At 40.6% G+C, this 24,965-nt stretch overlaps 1 protein-coding gene across 5 annotated transcripts in view; it reads right to left on the bottom strand.

Annotated features, from left to right (window-relative positions):
* Positions 1 to 366: 366 nt before the first annotated feature.
* Positions 367 to 24,965, bottom strand: part of MCC (MCC regulator of WNT signaling pathway) — a 223,017-nt gene continuing 198,418 nt past the window's right edge. For all 5 annotated transcript variants that reach the window (XM_042787721.1, XM_042787722.1, XM_032984089.2 and 2 more), the window contains 5 exons: positions 23,533 to 23,767; positions 17,264 to 17,470; positions 16,197 to 16,294; positions 4,864 to 4,986; positions 367 to 3,841 (listed from right to left, as the gene is read on the bottom strand). In XM_042787721.1, the coding sequence (XP_042643655.1) occupies positions 3,661 to 3,841; positions 4,864 to 4,986; positions 16,197 to 16,294; positions 17,264 to 17,470; positions 23,533 to 23,767 (844 nt within the window). In that variant the 3' untranslated portion in view covers positions 367 to 3,660. The remainder of the gene's footprint in view (positions 3,842 to 4,863; positions 4,987 to 16,196; positions 16,295 to 17,263; positions 17,471 to 23,532; positions 23,768 to 24,965) is intronic.

The following is a 24,965-nucleotide window of genomic DNA, read 5'->3' as shown; positions in this document are numbered from 1 at the left end:
GGAAGTATGTGAACTTCAATCAGTCCTTTTAAAGTATTTGTGAAAGAATTATATTTTTTTTGGTCCATATAACTTGTTATTAAAAGAACTGGATGTATGGAAATGGTTTCATATGTGCCCTTCCATTTCTATAAAGTGGTTGTTGAAGCTGTAGAGTTTGTGGCCAGTACTAATGTTCTTGAGCTCAGCTAAAACCTGTGATCAGATCTCCGCTGAGTTCTTACCAATTTTTCATGTCCCTATTGTGGGAAATTTCCTAGTGTCATACCATCTCCCTCAATATCACACTGGATAAAGTACCTTTAAGCAGATCCATTCAACAATAAGATGACAAGGTCTGGTAAAGCAACCCCCAAGGCAAAGAAATAGCATTAGAAATTTATTCAGAATATAAGAACATTTGTAAAATAAGTATTATAAATGTCTCTGTATAAATAAATGCAGTTTTTACAATTCTATATCAAATAACCACAAAATAGCTATTTTACAGCAGCTAGGAAACTAAAAAGCAGCAATACATTTAAAGCTAATTTGGTAAGGTGAAGAGTTTCTAAAATTACAATGTATGGTATGGTATTACAGGAGGAGAAAATCCTAATAAAACCAGTAGAACAATACTGACATTAATGCAAACTTAGTCACATGTGCTTTGCAATAGCTAACAGTACATTCAAGCTGGTGAAGATTTATATATTTAATTAGAAAAAAAGCATTCTTCTGAACATACTGTGAAATACAAAATTTCATGCACTCTGGTGACTTAGAAAATAAAAAAAAACCACCCTAAAATTAATTAATGAATGAACAATTTAGGATTTGTTGGCAAGAACTACCTCTTGTCTTGCAAATGTATTATTTCTGCAACAAGTGTTGAGTGACTTATGTTGCTGTCACTCAGTGATTTGCACACTCATCTATAGGCTGGTGTGCTGGTATTTCAAACAGTTGCATAAGAGGTTAGTTTTTTGGCATTCTCAGGGTTGGTGCAGTTTTAACAGGTGCACTGGATCTGCAGCTTAATTGTGAGTATTAAACAGTTTTCACAATAATAGTAAACTTTTTACCACTTCCCTACTGGCCTTTTCCCATATGCCAACAAATGAAGCAGTAGCTGCTTGCTTAGGGAAAATAACTGGTGGCCTGGCAAACTACAGCCACAGCTGAGGCTGTATGATACCAGTGTTGCTTTTTCATCTGTAAGCCCTAGGGGAAGAAAGGGGGACTGGCTTACATTTACCAATGATTTATAATTAATTCTGAAACACATTTGGAGCACAGTTGGCAGGGAAGATGACAGGCAGTAAATGCAGTAAAACAATGTTTGGTTCATGCAGAATCGGCAAATTGTTACGCCTGCAAAAGGCACAGAGGGACAGGTAGCTTTTTATGCCTTTAAACCCAGGTGCATTTTATGCTTTCTTAATTTGTATCTTTCCTTTAAAGGCAGGCTTCAATTCAAATGCTTTAAGCTTCGTTCATTGTATTATGTTTTAAGAGCTTCTCTAGCTACCAAGAAACTGAAAAAAAATTGAGCCTAATAGGAAATCCAGTGCAGCAGTGAGTGCTTTCTAGTCACCTTACGTGAAAGGTATTTCACATTGACAGTTTGAGATGACCTCAGGTTACATGGGTGTTTCAGATTCAATAAGACAAAACTGTAACTGCATTTTGCCACAGTACACAGTGGATAATTTTCTTTGCGTTTCTTCAGAAACAAGTGTGATCAGCTACCACTAAAGCTTATGGCAAAACCCCACATTCCTGTTGGTGAGAAACTTGTTGGTCAGAAAAGGGAAGTATCACAGAGACAGATAGATAGATAGATACTTAGCAAAACCATAAAGACAGTAAGAAAGCAATATGCCTGCTGTTCCCTCAGACTGGTTTGCAAAAATTTCTATTTGTGTTATAAATCAAGAAGTGCAATTATATTGAGAAAGAGGGCATCACTACCTACAACTTTATTTTGAAATCAGCATTGTTTTAACTTGCTCTTGCAATCAATTACATACAATGTTGGTTTTGTAGCTGAGGTATCAGACTCTAGAGAAGTAAGAATCACTACTCCAAGAAGAGAAGAAAACAACAGCTACAGTAAAGAGAGATGTCAGGAACACGAACTGCTACAGTATCAGATGCAACCAAGACTTAACACTAATGCCGTATTCTGAACACAACTTCCCACCACTATTTTAGCTGCCTGGCCTAACCCAAAAGTAGACAAAAATGGTTAAAGTCCTGTAAAACTATTTCTCTAGTACTAGGAATTGGAGGAATAAATGAGAGATGTCATAATTCTAAATACACTAATAAAACTTGAGGTGCAACATGTAGAGCAAAAAGGTTAAACGACTCCTGAAATCAGATTCACTTGAAAACAGTCTGCAAAGGAGAAAGCAGGGGTGTAACACAGTAACAAGCTAATGAAGTTAATGGCATCTAGTCTGGTATGTTAAACCTGGAAGCTGTTTTATGTACTCAGTCAAAAAGAAACAAATTCTGAATGAAACAGGAGCTACAGCAGACTCCCTAGAGAAATCAACCTGATCGCCATGCTTTGCTTAATGTTCATTACCATAACAGGCCAATATTTTCAATTCAGTTAGTTTGGTAGTACAGTAACATGGTGCAACTTAAACAAGAGAAGAGAATGCTAGCAGTAACTAAAACTAACCTAAGAAGCTGTATGAAGACTTCATTCACATTCTGTTCATGGCTGTATATCCATTCTCCTACATGTTTATAGTTCTGTGCCTATGTATTCAATATTAAACAGGTACATTCCTAGTAAGTACCTTTTTTTGGTCAAAATAAGTATAGAAAGACAACATTCTACCTCATGATCACAGAAAGCTGTAATAAGCACTATACACGACAAAAATGGCCCAGCTGCTTAAAGAAAACCTTGGCTATAACACATTAACAAGAAAAACCAACTGTTTCACAAAATAATTGCAAACACCATGCAATATAAATACCAGAAGGTCTATACCTTCTACCCAACCTTGGCACAGTCTGTCTGGCATGGTGAGATTCACAGTCCTCTTACAGACTGTAAGAAATACACCATTTTCATGGTTTTTAGAGATGCAACTAGGGTTCCTTGGGTTTTTTCCAAATCAACAGGAGTTTTCCTACCTGATCTGCACTATGAGCGACAGTACTGCAAGTACTGTGCAAAAAACCAAGCCAGCCTATTACCTCCCCGCTCTGCAGCTGCCTCTTTAGTTGATATAACCACAGCAGCAAGTCTTGAGGGTACAACACAGAGTTGTGTGCAGAGGGAGCTCAGGGATTTTGTAAATTCAAATTATCTCCAAACTGCCCAAATCAAAACCTCTTAGCATGAGTTACTTTGCTACATGACACTGTCACCCATAGGACACATAAAATGGAAAAGAAGCTGTATGAATATAGATACAATGACACAGACAATATACATAATTATAACATGATAATTCAGGCACTGCCATTTTATATTATGAAACAGTCCTTAAGGTTAACACTTACATTATCCCCATGACACCTCTCTGGTATCCCAAAGAAGGTGCTTAAGTGTGTCAGCATTGACAGTCAGAGCTTTTAGTGTTTGAAGCTACCTAAAGGTCAGCCTCCAAAAGACATTTGTAATGGCACTAAGCATCTTTGAAAGAGATGCATTTAAAGTGAAGTTTCATTTGTGTGTGGTCTAGAGTTCTCTTCTTCTAGTAAAGCTATTCTTTGTTTGAGCATCCTTACTTGTGTTTCATGTCTCTCCACCATGGCCATCATTTGTGATTCCAGTTTCTTCAGCTTATTTTGATGCTTCTTCTTCGCTTTTTCATAAGCTGCTACCAAGTTGCTGTTAGAAATACAAAACAATACACAGCCATTCAAAAAAGGCTTGTTCATAGCAAGTGCTCCAAAAATCCACCCCAAAACCCCATCTTCAGAGAACTCCAGAGCTTGGATACTGATCACCTTCTTAAAATCTACCAGTGCTTTAAAACACATTTGATCCAAACCCAGATCAATATTAATCTCTGTATCTTTTTTGGAGGGCAAGTACACACCTTTACCAGTAAACTGGTTACTAAAAACATTTTAAAACATGGTTCAAAGAGCCAGCTAGAGGTTGCCAATGATGACCTCGCAGAGCACTGTTTTGTGATTCAGGATACCACAACATTAAATATGTAATGACTTACAAAGACATTTCATGGCCAGAATATACTTACAAAATCCAGCTCTGATTTTGCATTTTCCATTTTATAAAGTAAGTTATATTCAGAGGATGGCTAATTTCTCAGCTGCTAAGTATCTTCTGTGCCTCCACCTTGACTCAGCAGGAAAGCTTGAGATGGGTACTGCTCCTCACCATAAGAGCTTTCAAGTATAATTTATTAATGAAATCCACATTGTGAGCCATAGGCTCCTTGCAGGAAGGGCACCTGCAGTCTACCATACTCTCAGTCCATCCAAACACAGTGCCAGTAAGATCTACTGAGTGAGTGATAAAATTTAGGTGTGATTATTGAAGCCAGTTCATTAATAAAGAGGCTGGAGCCAAAGAAAAGGGAGCAATTTTAAACAAAATAACAGATTCATAAATCTTACCAAATGGAGGTTTTTGTTTTAATAATAATGCATTTACTAGTAACTCAGTTAAGATTAACCTGTTTCTCCCACTCTGTTCTTACCTGTGTCGTTTTCAGTGGAAGGTTTATACCTCCCCCATCTCTAACTATAACCTTGAAGAGTCAACACATGTGAATGCCAAGGATCCCAAAACTGCTTATTAGGTAGGGGGAGGATTACAGTGCATTCCCAGAACACATCAAAAAGAAAATCAATGGTGCATACGTCTGCTGGTAGATCGTTTACCTGTTTGCCCTTTTAAGGTCATTAACAAATTCTGCAGACTGCTGATGTCTGATTTCACTGCTCTTCGTGAGTCTTTCCAAAGCACTCACTAACTCTTGCACTCTAGCTTTCAGTTTCTTCTCCCTGAATCAGGAGAAAAGGAGGGAGAAGACTATTTTCACAACATAAATAACACTACAGCTTGCAAGTGTATGAATGGTTGTCCTGTGCTGGGCTCACAGGCTGAAAATATTTTCCTTACTACCATGTGGAAGATACAGGAGGTAGTTCTTTCATTAAGATTTTCCACAGATTGATTTTTGTAACATTCACCATTTTAGAATATAGGGTCAGAGATGCAGCAGACAAAAGAGAAAACAAACTTCTCTGGTGGATCATGGTACTGTATGTATTCTGTCATGCTAAGAAATAATTACAAAGATGTATAAATAAAAATTCAAGAATACCTGGCACATGCCACCTACTGTGTCTTGAATGAGATAGAAAAGGAAATCAAACATCATAGTAATCATACAGGAATTTTAATAGCATACCAGAATTACTGTTAAAGATAAGCAAATTTCTTTTTATTTGGAAATTACTACAGAATCATGGTTGGGTTGGAAGGGACCTTTAAAGGTCATTAGCCCAACCCCCCTGCCCTGGGCAGGGCCCCCTTCCCCCAGCCCAGGCTGCTCCCAGCCCCATCCAACCCGGCCCTGAACCCTTCCAGGGAGGGGGCAGCCACAGCTGCTCTGAGCAACCTGTGCCAGTGCCTCACCGTCCTCAGAGCAATTCCATTTATTTCAGTTACTGCCTCAAATTTACCTGAGTAATTTATACTGCAGTCTGTATTACAAGAGATCACTAGGGTTTTTTAGGAGCCATCAAGTGCAGCCCATGTAGCAGTGGGAAACAGAAGAAGTTAAAAAACAGAGAAGGAAGTATAGACAGAAAAGGGCAATCACAAGATATACAGAAGAGAGAACATAGGCATTTTCTTCTATGAGGTACTTTTTCTTTCAAATAAGCCACAGTAGTGAGGTTTAAAATGCTAATATAGTTACCAATACTTACTTACCAATGATGAACCAAAAACTAATTGCACGGAGTGTGCCAAAATGGAAGTAAGGCACCTTATCATATTTTTACACTGTGAAGATCTCTGAGGGAAAGAAAAAGTGAACAAGGCAGAAGTTCTGGGGAGGAGTAAGCATTACAGCTTGGGCTTTAAGCTGGCTTTATAACTCCTTTCCCAGCGCAGGCGAGCACACAGCATGAAGCAGGTGCTTCTTCCCAGGGAGGTCCCTGCTGCAGAGCTGATGGCTGCCCACAGCCCACTCCTATACAGACACGGGACTGTCCCACCTCTTGTGCATGGGTGCTGATGTGGAGACCCAGGAGCCCTCCTCTGTGACCCATCCTCATAGCATAGACAGCCCAGAGAGAAAAACCTCAGATTTGAAAATAAAAAAAGTGGTATAAGAATAATACGGAGCTGCGCTAAACTCAGACAAAGTTAGATTTTGCTGTGTTGAACTTTACACTTGGGAACTTTGCACATATGGAGACATTTGTCTGTGATTTGCTGCCTGGAACCGCTTTGCAGTGATTTGCCTTTCCCTCCTCCTTTTGTTGCACTGTTGCTAAGTGAATAAATTGAATTTCAGCTCAATAACAAGCCTACCACTAATTCCCACATAGCCCCACCGAGCCCCACGGGAATGAATACCCTAAAGTTTGTAAAAGCTTCCTCAGCTCTGCACAGACCACACAGATGCTCCTTGAAACCCAGCTCACCCGCCTGCACTTCTGATGCTGTCCAGGCAACGGCAGCATTTTATAACCAGAGACAAGGACAGCACATGTGGTGTAGTTTCACCGTGCCTAGTTTCAGCAACAAAAGGGCTTTCACAAAGTCAGCTGGGGAAATATTCCAAGCTAGCAGTTTATCCCAACACACTGAAGTCCCTAGTTTACTGGCCAGATTAAAAAGGACATAAGAGGCTCCTTGTTGATTAAGAATAATCAGTATTCTTTATGCCTCCTTTCATTGAAGTAACATACTCTCATTCTCAAATTACACAATCTTTTTCCATAGCAGTTAAAAGCTCACTGCCATCCACCCCGAATATAAATTGTATTTTTTATATGCTATCTTAGCAGTCAGAACAACTCAGCACAGTCTGTAGTCAACATCTGTGTTCTGCAGAGAAAACAGGAACAACATCCACCCACCCACCCCCATTTTCACTTGCAATAGGAGATAAATAAAGGATCAGACCTGGCCGAGGCCAGACCCATTATCTAATGTGTGTGTAGCTCTACTGATTTGGCAGAACAGAGTAGGGTAAATTTGGTGCCTGTCTGCTCCAAAGCACGCCACAGCTAGAGGCTCTGGTGAAGGCTCAGTAGCACCATGCCCAGCACTGCAACCCACCATGAACAGCAAGTCCAACTGAATAAACATTCACAGTGTTCAGATGGGGAGAGAAAACTAAAAATCACATGAGGGTAATTTAGTATTATATGCAAGAAAAGGTATAGCTGTGAAAACACTGCACACAGTCCCATGGGAAAGAACCCTGCAGAGCCACAGTTTACTGCAGCTGAAGTCCTTAACGCACCTGCTGTAACAAAAGCTATGTGGAAAAGAAACACAGTGGAGAGACTTGGAGGAACTTGTCATGCACGGTAAAGTTTAGTTGCTATGGTGACTGTTACCTGATAAAACCATTACATCACCTTTTGTCTGTTTTTGCACTCAAACCTTTCAACCAGTCAGTTCAGTCTGAACTCAGCTAAACATCAAGAGTTATTTATTTGCATTTAGCCTGTAACATCCTTGTCTTGCTGCTTGCCAAAGATACAGAGCCAGTGCAGTGGTAAGAACCTTGGGCCTCCACAGGCTAGTTTCAGATGCTAGTTCTGAACCATCTAGCTAAATAGGTAACAGGGGGTAGTCCTTCAAATCTACAGATGCTTCAAATTTACATTTATACCAGTAAAACACATGTATTCCCTGAGCTGACAAGACCCACACAGTTCTTTTGGCTCTTGATGTCTTGAAGTCAGTGAAAACAGTACTAGCTAGTGCCTACTTCCACCTTTATCTCAGGGAAAGCAATGGGCGGTTTGATTGCATGGGCTGTAATGTCCCAAAATCTTACAAAAGCAACACATAGGCATCGACTTTCACACTTCCCAATTTAGAACATGTCTACCTCTTTACTTCAAGAGGCATTTCATAGGACAAGTAACACCTGAGTAGACAGACATAGCAGCAACAGTAAAAGCACACTAAATATCTTGTTTTAGTCCAGGAAACGGAGATCCAGGTACATTTGGCTAATGACTATTACATGCAAAAAACATGTCAGTGTTTCCCCAGAGTGCCACACCTTCTCTCTTAGTAGCAGATGGGAGACCTCAGAGCTGTACTTCACTGGCTGGCCAGCAAATGCTCTATAGCGCTGTAAAAATCCCACGCCTCATCATCCTAACTCTTACCACTTCTCTCCATTTCTATCACTAATTACCTCAGTTTGGACTGGAAGAATTGTCCTTATTTGTGTGTCTCCAAAACAGCCTGCTTAGTTGGGCAGTGGAGTGATAATGAATCCTGAGGTGCTATTTGTATTCCTTTAATGCATTACAGGGTTAGCTGTCTTTACGGGATTTCTAGCACCACTTCATTTTCCTGATTTCTATTTTAAATCAGCAAGATATGAAGAATCAACCACTACAACCACTAGGCTTAATAAGACAGAATATTTTAAAACAATAGTCCTTATGCATCATTTTTCCAGGATGAGAGCGTGTGAACGCTGTGGACCATGAATGGAACTGAATTTCATGTGACATCTATATGAACATCTTCCTGATAGGGATTGCTGTATGGCTATGGCATAGTCTTCTGCTGCCAGTCAGTCTTCCAAAGCCTGAAGAGCAAACTTGCACAGATGCTTACAGGCCAAACTCACATTGCTATCATGCTCCAGGGCACGTAACATAGATCAGTATGGATCCTGAGAAAGCACTTGTGTGTGTATTTTGTTAGGATGCAGGAAGGAGAAGCAAGTATTTTTAGGAGAACACAGATTCTGTGAGCTCCCAAGTCACAAGTCAACAGGACCACAGAAGTCAGTAGAGCTTTTGCTCCCAACAGTTCCTCTTCCAACTGGCTACTGCTGCTGGAGCTGAGGAAAACAGCTGCAGCACTATGCATGCTCAGTGAAAACAAGCAAGTATTCCCAGAAGAGGGAACAATGATCTCAGGGCATGGCTCGCTTACAACACAAAGGTGCTCTGCTGTGGGGCAGTTGAAAAGTCAGCTGAGGAAATCCCTGACTGCTCCCTTTCCAAGGAAAAAGCTCAGAATAAATGTATTCGGAGGCCTACAGCCTGCTCCAACATCCACTAAAAACACTATTTTCAGAGAAATGTCTAGTATGCCAGTGACAAACATTTTTGTTTTCTATTTTCACAATCAAAACACTCAGTGGGCAGTTGCTAAGCTGTTTTCAAGGGCTTTTTGTTTCAGATCTACAGGATGGTTTGAACAGGAAGGCAAGCACACAGGACCTAACGATTTCTCTGGTTTCAAGACTACTGCTGCAGAGAGTGAGGAATTCTGCCAGAGCCATAAAGGAAACTATATAACACCGGGTACATTTCTGCAGTTTCTGGCAATTTGGCCTCCACACAATGACACCATGTTTGGCCCAGAATAATGTAAGCAAGGTCTTGCACACCTTTTATTTTCCCTCCTGTCTGGGCTTTTCCAGACGTGTTCAGGTTTTGTATGCCAGAAGTCTTCCCAGGCAGATTTTCCTGCCTCTGCTCATTTCATCGAGAATTCCTCAGTGCTGCAAACAGGAAGCTGCTCTTCCCTGGCACGCAGAAAGTTGATTTTTCTGCCTCTGGCTTGGAGTGTACCCAGCTAACTCCCCCTCTTGTGAAAGCACAAGCTATCGCCCTTCTGCCCTGGGGTCAAGAGCACCCATGGCTCTTGCCAAATGTGGAGCAAGAGGAATAGTGAGCCCTCTCCAAATCAGGAGTTAAGAAAGTTCCCCACAACCAGGCAGACAGTCAGAGGCCTTTGAGACCTCATTATCCTACATCTTGCAATCCCTAGGAACATCCTTTTACCCACCAGGGAGCATTGCCTGCTACAAGCAGATCCCTTCAAATTCTGGCTCCTCTGTCAGAGCGGCACCATGAGCTTCAGCTCAGCATCTGCCCCTGAGCTTCGCACACACAAAGCCCTGACACAGCAGCTGGGCTGCCAGTCCAGGGGGACTGAGGCCTGAGCTTTCCTGGGTGTAGGTACCCATGCAGGCTGGACAGCCCCCAGGCACATGGGGTTTGGGGAGAGGAGAGAGGAAAAGCAGCTCCTGCCTGGCCCCTAGCTTTCTGCATGGTCCCTGCTTTGAGGGGGAGGCGCATACTTTCCACCCCACTCTGCTCCTAGTCCATTTCCTAATAACCTGTTGTTTTAAGCCTGGCATGTTCCCTCACTCCCCTCTCTGCCTTTTTCAGTTCCAGCTGAACAGGGTGACACATGATTGTTTTTCCTAGGCATATGACTCCTCTTCTCTTAGGAGATAACAGCTGGACATTTAAAAGGAATGCAGATAAATTCTCTTTCCATTGGTAGTTTAACCTAACATCTTATGTCAGACTGGCATGAAGAATCCCCAAGCCAATTCGAATGCATGCCTGCCTCACCAGTCTAGGTTGGCCTGCTAAGGAAATAGCTAATATATAATAGAATGTTTTAAAGAGGCAACAAAACAACACTACACAAATGCCAAAGGAGTCTGCAAACCACTCTCTTCAAATGCCACGTCTTCCTGTCTCACCTCCTTCGGCATCAGCGGGCTTCAGAACACCCATGCTGCCTGCTACCTGTGCAAAGGTAGCTTTTCCTGATCACAGAGAAGACAGGGAGTGCTTTAAAAAATGCTTTGCTGGCGTAAGATACTGAACTGCTTTTTTGCTGATTGTCAGATATTTAGAGCAGATCTCAAAAACCAGATGGTACCACAGGCATGTGTTACACCACCAGCAGTGGGAAGACAGTCCAGGTGTGGTCCTGCAAACAACAGGCTGGCAGCAAAAAGGAAGAAGAAGCCTGGAGGGAGGCAGCAGCATACCTGCTGCACTCACTGCTCAAACCTCCCATCCAGCTCTGCCAGCACAGTCTGGAAGCTCTCCAGACCCAGAGCTATTTGGAGCTCCCTGTGATGATTATATCCAAGTGCACGGCAGCTCAGCAGTTCAGATAACCACGCAGTGGTAAGGAGAACTACTTATTCCATGTCAAAAACAGAGAAAAAGAAAAATGAGTTATGTGTGATGCATGGAGAAAAAAATAGCTACCCGAGGCACTTCTGAGGAATCTCTCCCTTATATCACCAATGAGTCATTTCTCTTCTTGCAAGAAGGTTTCTCCCAGTGGGGGTCTCTGGGGGGATTTCCAGGTACACACCATGCCTCCTGAACCACTCACGCAGCCAAGGGAAATCACAGCAGGAGACTGTACAGTCATAAAGAAAGACAGCAATCACTGAAATTTGCAATGACTGCAATCCATCCCAGACTCTGGTTTTCAAATGTCTCAGAGTTGCACATCTCCCCATTTAATGAACGTGATAATGGGAGAACAGAAATAAGCAAATGCAACTCACAAAAAGCAGCTGACAATGGACTGGAAAAACTCATTAGTAGTTCCTCAACGCCAGCCTCTGCCTCCCTCCCCCCATTTTTATCCACTGTTTGGCCAAACAGAAAGAGGATTTTCCTGATTCAATTCTTAAGAGCCACTTAAAATCTGAATTGCTACAATATGATGTGTTTTAGGTGTTTCACTGCCCATTTCCAAGACAGCCTTACTGATGGTCAAGATAGGCCTGAATTTCAGTGATGCTTCTACCTACTCCTGGATCCTGCTATCACAAAAGTAAGGATAGCCCTTGAAAACATGTCAAACTAAGATGTCATCACATGAAGTTTGTGGAAAATAAAGGAAGGTGGCTTGATTTATCTCTGGCTGACATTGCATCAGGAAATATTTACAGCCATGCCTTGTCGCTGCTTTCTGTTGAAACGGTTGCTTTTTTGAAACAAGAAGCTTGGCACAACACAGGGCTGTGGTCATAAGGACATAAGGACAGGCATAAGGACCCAAGATTGCAAAGAACATTACTGTCTCTCAACAGACACATGGAAGTTATTGCAATAGGATGAATTTTCTATGTCCAACTAGAAATACCTGTAGTTTCCAATTCCAGAGAGACACGACCATAGCTCTGTGCAAAATGTACTTTTTGTTAAAATAACTGTTTGCCAGCCCTACTGATTACCACTCTTTTCCCTCTCCATGGCAACTTTCCTATTAGTAGCATCATGTACTAGGTTATTTCTCAGTTCAGAAGTCATCAAACATGGTAAATATATAGCCTCTTTGTTGTGGTGCTAGGTGGAAAGTCATCCTTTTGTAAGGGACATACTGAAACACATCTAGGCTTACACAATTCATGTAACCCTGCACAGCCATCAGAGATCATAATTTTGTGCCAACTGATGACCCAGCTGACGTCTGAACAGTCAGTCTATTTACAAAATGTTCTGTCTGCTATGGCTCTTACCTAGTATTGCCAGATCCTACCTGCCCAAATACCTGAATCCTTATAAAGGATTCTCTAAATACATACACAAAATATAACCCTATGCAGCTAGAGAAGCTATCAGTAACTGGAAATACAAGGAGAGACTGCAGAACGACCTCAACAATCAAAGCATTTCTAATTGGGCGTGGGAAGAGGACGAAGTTTCAGTCTTGCCAGCTTGGCCATTTTTCAGAGAATGAAAGAACTTAGCAGAAAAGAAGAAAAGATTAGTTGTATCACTATTACTATCACCCTGCTAAAGCAAGAGCATTTCCTATCTGGAATTTTTCTTACTGCCTCCTTCCTGACATCTCTAATGCATTTTTAACCTGGCATGTGCCTACTAATAAACTCATACCAGTCATCTCCAGTGCTTCCTTCCCCTGCCACAGCACAGCAGAACATACCAGCAAGGAAGATGTTTTTTTAAGGTCTCCCTCAGAGACTGTGTAATGTACCTGATTTTGGGGTATTCAACCAGATTGAGGTGTCAGTGCCAGGCCATGAGGCTGCTGGAAATACCCTTCTACCCTCTCAAGAGTAAAGTATTTCCTGACAACATGCTTGTTTATGGATGTGTTAAACTGAAGAAAAAAACTCAAGAGGCTTCAAGTCCATTGGAATGTTTCATCATTCCATCAAGAAAGGAGAAAGGGGAAAACAAAATTACTAAAGACTCTGGCAGAAACTATTTATGTTTGGCTGGAACAAGATGTGGCTCTAGATTAGTGGCCTCAGCCTGCAATACCAGAAATTTGGTAACCTGGATGTAAATTTTACATGGAACTTGTAGATAATTTACATTTCTACTAGTTAGCATAGTGGTCATGGAAAAGAAAAGCGATTTCTATGGAAAGCCCATAAGATGGGTTTTAATGCTGAACACTGTTACTCACTGTTACCACGAGTCCTACAAAATAAGTATGTTAGGAAATAATAAATTAAGAATTGCTCCTAACTTGAATTTCTGTTGATGGGCACTACCCATGACAACTCAGGGAGCTTTACAACATGCTGGTGGATTCCAGATTTATGAGAAAATCCACATCTGCAGAGAGAAGACAGGCTACCTCTGTGGATGAGACTGTTCTGCTACAAAGCCATTTGAAGACTATGAACAAATAAATGCTTCCAAACTACATCAAAATCCAACCATAACTGCATTCTGCTGTTCTATTTGGGTTTCGCTCTATTTCAATTAACTGAGAAGAACCTGACAGTTCTGCAGCAACAGAAAGACAGAATGGGAAAGCAGTAGAGGGGGGAGCTGCCTGCGCTTTTGTGTCTGTGAAGACAGGATGGGGAGAGGGCAGCAAGCAGTGTTGCTGATTGATATCGCACTCTCTGACAAACAGAAAGACTCAAAAGCAAATCGATTTTTGCCCTATCCTTGCAGCTGCTGCCCCTTGCACTAGTGTCTACTGCCTGGAGTAACAACAGATAGGTCCCAGTTGCTGGATGTGAGCTCTAACTGCAACCAGTACTGAAATACTCTCGAACACTGGCATTTAAATATTGCCTAAAGACCACAGATTCAGTGTGCAATAGTCACATGTTTCACATTTCCCTCCTGCCCCCTAGCAAACACAGTTACTGGGCAAAATACTTTTTTTTTGTTTTTAATTCTAGTGCTGCTTCTTTGGTAGGTGAGAAGGGTGCTAGGGAGACACCAAAATCTCTCCTGGTTCACACACAGTGCCAGCACTTATTTTCCCACACATGCAGGAAGAGCACTGAGGGATCAGCATATGTTAAGTGCAAAGAGTTAAATCCACTTTGCCCTTAAAGATATCACGGACACTTCAGAAAATTCCTCACTGCTGTAGCACCTGAAGAGAGGAAAATGTACTTTGATTATTTTTAAAACTCTTTTGGGGATACATGCTGGTATAAATTTCATTGTGATATCTGAGGTTCCGTCTATCCAGGACGGTGGTTAGGAACTGCTAGCATTTTTTAGCATAGATGTGGCTAAACAGGTTGCAGTAAGCTTTCTCCATGTGCTAGACAGACCTACTGCCAACTTTCAGAGAGAAGACTTCAGGATAAGGAGAGTAAGCATTCAGACTGATTTGGCTGGCACAGTGATTAGGGAGAAGAATACCTTATCCACACAGCTCATGAGAAATGTGCTTGAGACCCACTGGCAGTAGCAATCGCATTTAGTACAGTCATATTTCCATTACACAGAGAATCTTCACTGTAAAATTTATGTATGATTTAATCCGATTATTTTTCTCCCCCATTTCTGCCTGACAAACTGTACTTGCTAGGCCCCTGGCTGGAAATCCATGCTAATCAACTTAAGGTCTAGTAGATAAAGCCAAGTTTTTTTTCTCTGTGTTGTCAGCAAACCACATTTCATGACTATATGCAAGCCTCCACTAACTAAGGACACTGGCATCTTTCCGAAATCCAGGTGCAAGTAACAAGAACAGGAAAAAGCTGCAGCTTGAGTGAAGACAGAAAATACCAGTGGAGCTGCTCACACAAGGACTGGTGTGTGAGGGATATGGGGGAGGCCAATGGCTCTATGCAATGTTTATGCAAATGAATTTGTTGATGGGTTTTATCCGCCCACACACAAATGACAGTTTTTATTATTTTAACCACAGAATTTTGTTTCCTGCATCAAGCAAACTAAATACTCAGCAACTGCCAAACTATTAAGCAAATGGTATGAGATGTATTGATTCTGCAGTGGTAACGATCTTACATTTTTACGTATGCCTTTCAGGCTTAAGAGTCCCTAGGCACACTTAATGTTGCACCTATGTTATGAAAAAAGCACTTCAGGAATGAAAAACACCACAGCTGCACAAGAGGACGTTCCACCAGTAAAGAGGGTGCAAACACCAGAAAAGCAAAATGTATTCTTCCCAGCCAAAATTTTTAATAGCATTTTGGACAGGTTCTAAACACAATGATCAGATTAGATATTAAATAGCCATGTCTTAGAAAAGGTTGAAAAGTACTGAAACAACTACCAAAACAGTGAATATCTTTGTCATGAAGCTTGCCACATAGCTGGTGCAGCAAAAACTGCTGCACAAACAAATATCTAGTTAATGTATAACTGTACTGAAAGCTTTGGTTTAAAATCTGGCTGTTGATAAAAGCAGTTTGTCAAGACATCAGTTTTCTCTCTTGTTGGAGAGCTAATGCTTCATACAACGATGTCATTCGCAATTGAACTGTGGCTCTACTTACATATTCAGGACGCAAATGCAGCATCTGAGTCATCAAAATCACTGCAATTCCCACTCCTTTAACTCCTACCCAAATTCTAATCTGCGACCTACCCTCTTAACCAAAGATCACACTTCAAATCCTGTCACCGATAGAGGTTTTCTGCATGCCCTCAAGTGAGTCATGTCACTGTCTCCCACTCTTGCCTTGAATATGGACATTCCTGACATTTGAGGGTTTCTTAGGGATACAGTTAATCTGAATTTTAGAGAACCTCAAGGAGAATGGAGCTGAGCACTATGTGAGGACTTTCATCAGCTGAGGAGCAACAGCAAAGAGAGGGGAATGCTGGAACTTTGATCCTTTTCCTTCTCACAGGAAAAATCTGTGATCACTCTTACAATCACCTGAGGGTAAGAGTGAAGGCTCAGAACTAAACTTCGCCCTGGACCTACATTACCAGTCATGTCTCTGGCGAAGGAAGCTGCTTACCGCCTGAGTGCGTTTGTCAGTTCAGCCGTCAGTTCACTCTCGTTGTACGGTCTCAGCTCAGCCAGTGTTAACGGTGTTGCGGTGCCATCGCTGCATTCCTGAGAAATGAGGAAAGGCCACCCAGTTTGAAGTTACTTGCCAGCTTAATGGGGAAACGTTGAAAACCTCTTAGTCAGAAGCTACTTTTAAAATGGAGGTAAAATAAACATCACAATGTCACAGCAACACGGCAGTGTATCAACCTACCAAAAACTGGACTAACCAATTAACACTTTGCAAATACTTCCAAACGTTTCCTAAACCACCACAGCACATTGATTTGCAGAATTCTTCTAACTGTGCAAAAGTGATGATGCCTTGTATTACTTCTGACACCACACCTGAAGCAAAGAATCATTGGATCAAACAATTCAGATGATGTTTTGCCAGAAACAAATAAGAAAGTTATACACTAGCTCTGGATTTTGTTTTTAAATGCATTACTGAGGTTTCCTGGGGACACAGCACTAAAATAACAGTTTTAAAGTTCTTCTAGGTATTACTATTTCTTCATGCAAATTATTAATGTAAATGCAGAAATCTGTTTATTTTGCATTATACTAAGGGGGGAAAAGTCTTCATTCTCAAATCATTACAAACTGTCAGACCTGGAAAAAGAGACTGTTATTACAATGCTCTAACTGCTTCATAGAAATAAGCTCTGTTTTTTCATATGTTGTGTGCTCAGTAGAGGGGAGGATGGTGTTCTGCTTAGGCTCACTGTTTCCAATGAGTGGCAATAGGCAAGACACAACATATTCAACCACAGAAGCCAGTATGTTCAGCAAGAATGGCTTTGTTGTACTCCTGCCCAAACTCGCAACCTTATTTTAGCCCAGGCTTAATAGTAATTCTGTAAAGTGCTCGTAAGTCACAGCATAGAATGAACCACCTAACAAGCCGAGAAGAGAGGAAAGATGTACATATTGACAAAAGAGGAGAATGATTAACATGCTAAAGACTGCTACAGGGAGGGGAGTGTTACGATAAATAATGTTTACACCAATTTTGGAAACCTGACTCCTGACCTTGCCCAATTTGTCTTTGCTTCCACTGCTGGTTGAGCTGAGAGACCTCATTCTCTGCTCTTTTTGTTCTTCCACTTCAGACTTCAAGTGCTCAATATGGACGAGGTAGGCCTGCTCCTGGGCCTCTCGAGTGCTCAGTTTCAACTCCAATGCCTTCTTCTCCTTCTCTAGCAGGTAAAGCTGTGCCTTGAGCTCTGCCATCTCCTCCTGTTGAAGAAACATTATCAGCATGCTGCTTCATGGGACTACATATCTAAAGGAAGATAAGGTTAAACAAGGTTTTTATGAACTCTTATTACTTGAGTGTTCCTTCCATGGAGAACACTATTAGTATCCAGAAGGCTTTTTGTCATCACATAGTGTATTTGTCAAAAGACCAGTATATGTTGAGACTCAGTGAGTATGATGAGCTGTGCCATCCTTTAATCAGCCTCAGAAACAAGCTCAGAGGCAAGAGAGCAGCTAAGGTGGTGCTGAAAATAGAGTATCAGGGATCTGAGAGGGTTGCCACAGCTGCTGAAATTGCTTTGGTTCTACCTTGCCCTTCAGAGACCATTACCCTAAGAACAGGAGTATCTGACTTCCCTGTCAAACAGCTCCCTCGATGCCAGATTCCAGTTTCTTATTGATATGTAAGAATCAGAGTTGGTTTACCTCATTACAATGGAATTAGTTTGACGGACTAGTACAGCAAACACAGTTCCTGCCTCATCATACCAGCCTCTGTGGTAGAATGAGTTACTCAAAGGGCAACTGGGTATGGTACCACCAGATGTCCATTTTTAACTTCCTGCCTCTAGATGGCCAGAATCCCAACTATACACAACTGGAGGTTGACAAAATTGCACTTGCTTATAGTCTTCCATAAATATGATCCACAGAAGATGGACACAAGTCCTTCACAGAAAGAAGTAAATTCTGGGAGCCCGTTCTTGTGTTTAATTCTTCTGCCACTCTGATATTTATGACCAGGCTGTCAACCACTGAAACACAACAACTGTTATTTGGGGAGAGACCTCTGCTTTATCATCCGCTCTGACAGTGGCCAGGCAGAAGTGTAAGAACAAGGCATGAGTGCAATGATCCCTCTTTCAGCACTTGCTCCCAGCCACCCATGAAAAGCAGCTGCTTGGTATCCTGAACCAAAAGGCTCTTTGAGTTTGACAATGTTTCACAAAAGATTCTTCCATGAAATATCTAGGTTTTTTTGAACCCAGAAAAAGCCAGCATTCCCAAACCTTAAACGAGATGGTCCTAAAACATAATTTACATTATGTGTTAAAAAACACCAAACAAAAACACACCAAAACAAAAAAAAAAACCAACCCAGAATCATGTTCTCACTGTTCACCTTGCCATGCCCTAGGTCATCTCATGGGTAAATACTGAGTTCCTGTACTATTTTCTGTATTACAGTTCAGTTCTATTCTAGACTTGTTCAGTGTGCTAACATGTCTGAAAGATATAAGTTTCTTGTTGTGTGGCCAGCCTAGGAACAAATCACTATTTTAAAATTATTTTTAACAAAACCCCATATTCTAGTCACAAAAATATCAGAGATATCTTACCTTATCCTTCAAAAAGAACATTCTTTGTATTACATCCATTATTAACAAAGACTATACAAACACATATCTTGGCACATATTTAGACTATGTTTTTCTGTCAAAGAGAATCCATGTTCCTACCAAAAATTTGCTGTCTGGATCAACTGTGAGCAGCGCACACAGGTGTAGCACCGTTAAAAACAGCATATAATAATCACCAGTAATCATTGGCTTATTCAGAATCATCAACCATGCAAAAATAAAATCCGTATCCTAAAAACCCTCAGGCTTGGAAGGCTTTGTATGAGCTTCAAAATCATTAATTTATTCATCTACTTGTTTCTGAACTGAAGGTTAGAAGCACAATCAGTTTAATTCAATGTAGTTTACAGAAATTTAGTTGTTAGGAAAACTTACCATTAATTTCCTTTGTCAACAGTAAAAATGTAAATAATACTGATAAATAATGATGGGGAAATTTAGTTACAGGAGTTAAACTGGATTGTCTGGTATATTTAAGTGTATGCATTTAGCTTCTTAAGCCTCTATTTCTAAAGCCATTAATCTACTCAGCCTGCTTAGTGAAGGCTGAGAAGTAATTTGAGTAGAGTATTTTGGCACTCATGTGACTAGAAGATACTCTTGACAGAGGGCTATCTATGTGGGAGGATCATGACAAGATCTTCTCAGCCTGGAAGTTGAAGCTAGGCAAATTCAGCCTAGAAAAAAAGGGACACTTATTTCCTAAAAGAAAAAGGTGACTTTATCCACTGCAACAATGAATCTGTGGAACTGATTTTTCTCATCCCTTGAAAGTTTTAATTTAAAGATTGGATGTTAGTTTGTAATACATATCTTAGCTCAAAATAAGCTTGAGGATCAATGGCTAACTCATTTGTTTATGAAGACAGTAAGCTTAGATCATCATATATGAATTCACAAGTTTGCATCCTGTCCCAGAATATATATCATGGACTCCAAAAGCACCCCCATACGTTAGTGTTCTCATGTCAAGACAATGTGACTTTGAAGTAGAGAATCAAATGTTTTACAGAGGTGCCCAGGGAAGAAATGGGAAGGAGTTGAAAGGTTGAATTTAAAAATTAAAACTCTAGTTGAGGATTCTGTTGTGGACACATACAACCTGTGAGGCAAGGTGGCAACAGTAATGTTTTATGTGGGAAAATGTAGAGTAGCCTGGGTATACTTAGGAGTTAGTCTTTACATATGCAGTATTTTCTCCCATGAAAATATGTTTTCTAAAGATAGCATCTAAATTTCATTTCAATGACAACATGATTTTTTTATATTTACTGTCCCTTTTTTTCCTAATTACAGGGTTTGGTGAAACACTTTTCAGTTTAATATATCTGCTTCTTTATATTGTGGGCCTAAAGCACAAGTGGCATTTACAAAATGAAACTTTGAAAAAGGAGGTAGCTAGTGATCACTCCTTCAGTTGATTGCAGAAGACTTATACAACTCATGCAAGTTCATAAGCTTCAAGTACCAAATCTAGCAGTCATTTCAGGACTAATTATCTGAATAACGAAGAATATTTTGTACTTGCAGTCGTACTGTAATTCTGAATTTGGGTGAAAACTTGAATGAAGGCTAACCACTTCTGACTCAATATAATCAGAAGCACCACAGCATCCTCAAAATTAAAAATTGTGTTAGATGTGGTCATGTCATAAAAATAAAACAACAAGGACTCTTACGTGGCAAAGAATTCTAAATGTCATGAAATGGGACTCCATGATGATCACAGTACACAAGGTAAAATACATGAGCCTTCATAAGTAAGACAAGTACCAGAGCATATACATGCCATGCTCTAGTTAACTGTATTTTACTATATACATCTATAAGAGCTGTAACAAAGGTGGACAACAGGATTCTTAACATTTTCTGCAAAGAGACTGTAGTCTCAAAGCACATTATGAGCAATATTATCACCTGTACACAAAAGAGGAAAAATTATCAGTGTAGAAAGCTGAGACTTCTTATCTAGATGAAGTCCTTTGAAATGCAGAAAGGCTGTAAACCAAGAATTATTTACACCCATCAGAAGTAATCTCCTTGCTAACTGGGGCGTGACAACAACTGACCTCAAAGCAAGACCACTGAATGCTGACAAACTGCAGATGATAATATATTTAGAAACATAGTTAATTATTGCCTGAAGCAAAGAATTGGATTTTACAGAAGTACTGGCAGACCACTTTCAGTCTTTCATTCTGGATTAGTAAAAAAAAAAATAAACAGGGCAACAGAGAAACCATCCCCAAACTATCTTTTTATGGATTGTTTTCATCAATAATGAAGAACTAATGGTGTAAAGGCATTTTCGCAACATTATCAGCGTAACACAAAGGTGCAAGAAGCGGTATGACTGAAGTGGTGATCAGTTTTCACTGGGAGTCATAAATAAAAGGTGCAGAAAGATGCAGCAGAGATTACACACCAATACAAGTTTCAGGAAGACAGCAGCAGGTCATAAGACCCAGAAATGCAGGAAATCCTTCAGTAACTCAATCAAGGTGTATCATCCTTGTTAAGAGTGTGGAAGGGAGGGAACAAATTAAGAGCTGCTATATGAGGTAGTCCTCTGCAGCACAGATGAGTCCATCTGCTTCAAGTTAAATAAAATACTGTAAGGAAATTTAAATTCTGCAGTTGTCTCAGAAGAAGGTAAATGCATAGGCTATTCTGTATGAGGTACATTTCAAATAATAGATACAAACAGTACATTTGGAAAGCCAAGACATCCACTCGTCCTTAGGTTCAATTATGTTATACCTTGCTGCACATACGAGCAAGTTGTAAGGCAGATGTGAGCATCAAGCATGGATTCTAATAAGGTAGCACGTTCTCTTGGGACCAAAACATGCAGAGTGTAGCTGTGCCTTTTGTAGGGCTTTATGCATAGAAGAAAGGCAGGAGTTTTCAATCTCTAGCAGGAGAGCGCTTACCAACAGAGTCCATTCCAAGCTTTGACAATCTTGAGTTTTCACCATATCCCTTTCAGAATCCTAGGGATTTATTGCAGTTGTGAATTTCAGCAAAGTACAACAAATTATAATAAATAACAGTACTGTCAGTTTCTCTGTACCAGAAAGGACTGAAGGTGACTTCAGCCACCTATGTAAAATGTGTATCTATTCCAGTATGCACCGCACTCTAACCAACCAAGAAGAAAGACTTCTTCTAGGATTAATTCTTGCAGGAAAAACTCAAAGCGGTAGGTCCAGCCAAAAGTTATGATTGGACACCATATGTCAAAAACAAGTCAGATGGTCATTTAGTGAAGAAAAGGACTACCAGCACTCAAAACTGTGCCAGAAATTATGATATGCAACTACTGGTGTTCTTGCCAGGTCAGGGAATGCAAGGGCATTAATCACAAGGGATAGCTCTGCAGTTTGTCTTTACCAATCAATTTAAAGATAGAGGTGAGAATGGTGTACAGGAGATTTCAGGGAAGATCTGGACACAAACAGGAGAAATAAGTGTGATATCTGAAATATACATCTAATTATAAACGTCTTCCAGTACATCTTGCATGCTTTAATTATGGAGAATATATTGCTGTTGGCCACAATATATTCAAACAACTAACAACTTTAAATCTTCTTACTGGTAGCAGGCAATCTTTTTTTCTGAACTACAAATATTTAATGCATTATTGCAAGATTGCATTTGTCATCACGGAAAGGCAGCACAACTACGTACATAATTATCATAACTAAGCTATCAGCCAGAAGTAGCACAACTGGACAAAAATCTGTAGCTTTAGATGCTTACGAAACTATTAGGATTTGCTGTCCCACATGATACCATCATCTGACATATCTGCCATTAGTTGACTAAAACAGGACTTGTTCAAATGCAGAAATTAAACTTTTTAAACTGAACGAAAATGAGCCAATTTCTAAATGCAGACATGTGCTTGTATCACCTTTAATATGTTTCTGTGTTTTAGTTCACCTCTCTCAAAGTCAATATAGAAGCCAGATTTAAAATTACACAAGCTCTATACCTGGTCAATAAAGGTCAGTTTTACTAAATCACATCTTTAGAAATGGACGTATAAGCCAGGCCTGAGGAACGAGAGTTTTCTCCAAAAACCTCTACTACTGCAAGTCATTACATACTGCACTCTTTGCTCAGGCTCTGAACTGAGCTACAAATTGCAACACAGTGCCTAGAGCAGCTCTGGACTTGTGACCCACTGCTGGAGAGCATCAGGGATGACAGCCTCTGACAGACCATTCCTCCTCCCACAGCAGCACTCTAAGGAGGTAAATTTGTTCTGCTTCACTACACAAATATTCAAGATGCCTGTTTGCAAGCTTGTAAGTAAAGTAATGAACTGTCTCTTTGGAAGTGCTGTATCATGGTTTTGGTCACCTTCAAGAAACTCAGGGGCCATATCTCTTAGAGAGAGCATCTGGTTTGTCAAGGAAAGCTTTCCAACTTTAGAGCCACAGATGAAGTCCTCACCTAATTCAAAACACACACAGCTCATCACTGTTACTGCACTGCCTTCTGTCACTTTTTGACTACTGGATTTTCAGCCCTGATAATTTGCTTCAACAAAGTTACCTTTTATTACCCAGTGATCACTATCAAAGCCTCCCATGTGTGTGACCGAGCATGCTTTGTAGCACAGGGGCATTGTCAGCAGCACACTTAGCCTGTTGGATATAAATAAAATACCTTCATTGCCATAAGTTCCTGCATCAAAACCGCATTTTCCAGGTCTAGCCTCTGGCTGTCTCCACGAGGTTTAACATCATAACTTAGGGGATCAATGTGGATGCTTTCCAGCTCCAGCATTGTCAGTTTCACTGCTGCCCTGTCATTCTTCAACTGCTGGATGTAATCCTTCAGCCGCTGCTCATCCTCCTTTGTAAATTCTGTATCGCAACTGCTTGCAGTTGAGCTGGTAGTACTGGAAAGAGAAAGAACAGTATTAAAAGAAAACATCTGGAACAAAAATCTGTATTTTTACATTAAACACGTTCCCAATACTTCATCAACACATCTAAGTCTTACTTAAAGTTCACAGAAAGGACACACATAGCGTGGACTGGACATTGCAATGTTCATAAGACACAGAGGGGTGTGACAATTTCACAAAATAAATTAATTCTTTAAGCTCCATGAGAAAATTGAATCATGTAACAACTTATCTGAAAATCCAGATACTTAAAACAAAACAATAAAAAAGCAAGCTACTTAAGATTTCTTAGCAATACCCTAGGCAGGGCAAGCTTCTCTCTGCTGCTCAGTGAGTCTTCATCTTCTTTGGGAAGATGCATCTGCTAAGAAGAAAGAATTGACCCAGACTTCATTTATCTCTTGCTGATGGCAATACCAGTTATCTTCTTAGAGAGGAATCAACCTGAGCAAAATTCTCCTGGCAGATGCCTGGAGGTAGCATCTTTCAATTCATGTTAAGGTGTATTCCTTAGTACACTAACATTCCTCAGGGCTAGAGGGGTTTAAAACCAACCCATAAGTTAGCAGGATTTTTAATAAAAAGTCATCATCAGACTTGGCAGAACTTCTCCTATCTACAGGCATCAAACAAATGACTGCCCATTAGTCTGCCCCACAAACGTTTACATAGAGATCGCAAAAAGGGAGAACTAATGTCTTAGAGCAAGGTGGCTTGGTGCTGCCTATCCACCTACACGCATGCCAGTGCTGCAGGGGGCTGAGACTGATACAGCCGTAGCATTCCAGAGCCGAATATAGTTGCAATAACACTAAAAGGAAAATAAAATGCCGTGTTGTTTCTATAACCTCACTCAAAGCTGCCTGCTGTCTCCTGAGGTCCTGTAATCAGCTGCCGGGTGGAGAGATAAGTCATCCATTAACTGTGCTTGCCTGGAATGCTAGATGATCTCAGTTATCAGCAGGGGAATAAATCACTTTCTGTATCAAATTGCACTGCTGTTCAACATTTTTGTAGGAAGAAAAAAAGCCCCACCCGCTACATGCTGTGAGAGTCAGGATCATGTCCTATATCATTTTAGGATCGTGTCCTAAAATAAAATTATGCATGTGAAAAAGGGGAAGCCTATCAAGGTAGGCTTGATTTTTCTCTTTCCTTTTGGTTCCACTTCAGCTAAAGCTAATTGATT

This window comes from Tyto alba, unplaced genomic scaffold, assembly GCF_018691265.1.
Source record: "Tyto alba isolate M040663 unplaced genomic scaffold, T.alba_DEE_v4.0 Super-Scaffold_13, whole genome shotgun sequence".
NCBI classification, from domain to species: domain Eukaryota; kingdom Metazoa; phylum Chordata; class Aves; order Strigiformes; family Tytonidae; genus Tyto; species Tyto alba.
Note: the sequence above shows the minus strand (reverse complement) of the source record. Positions and strands in the feature narration are given on the sequence as shown.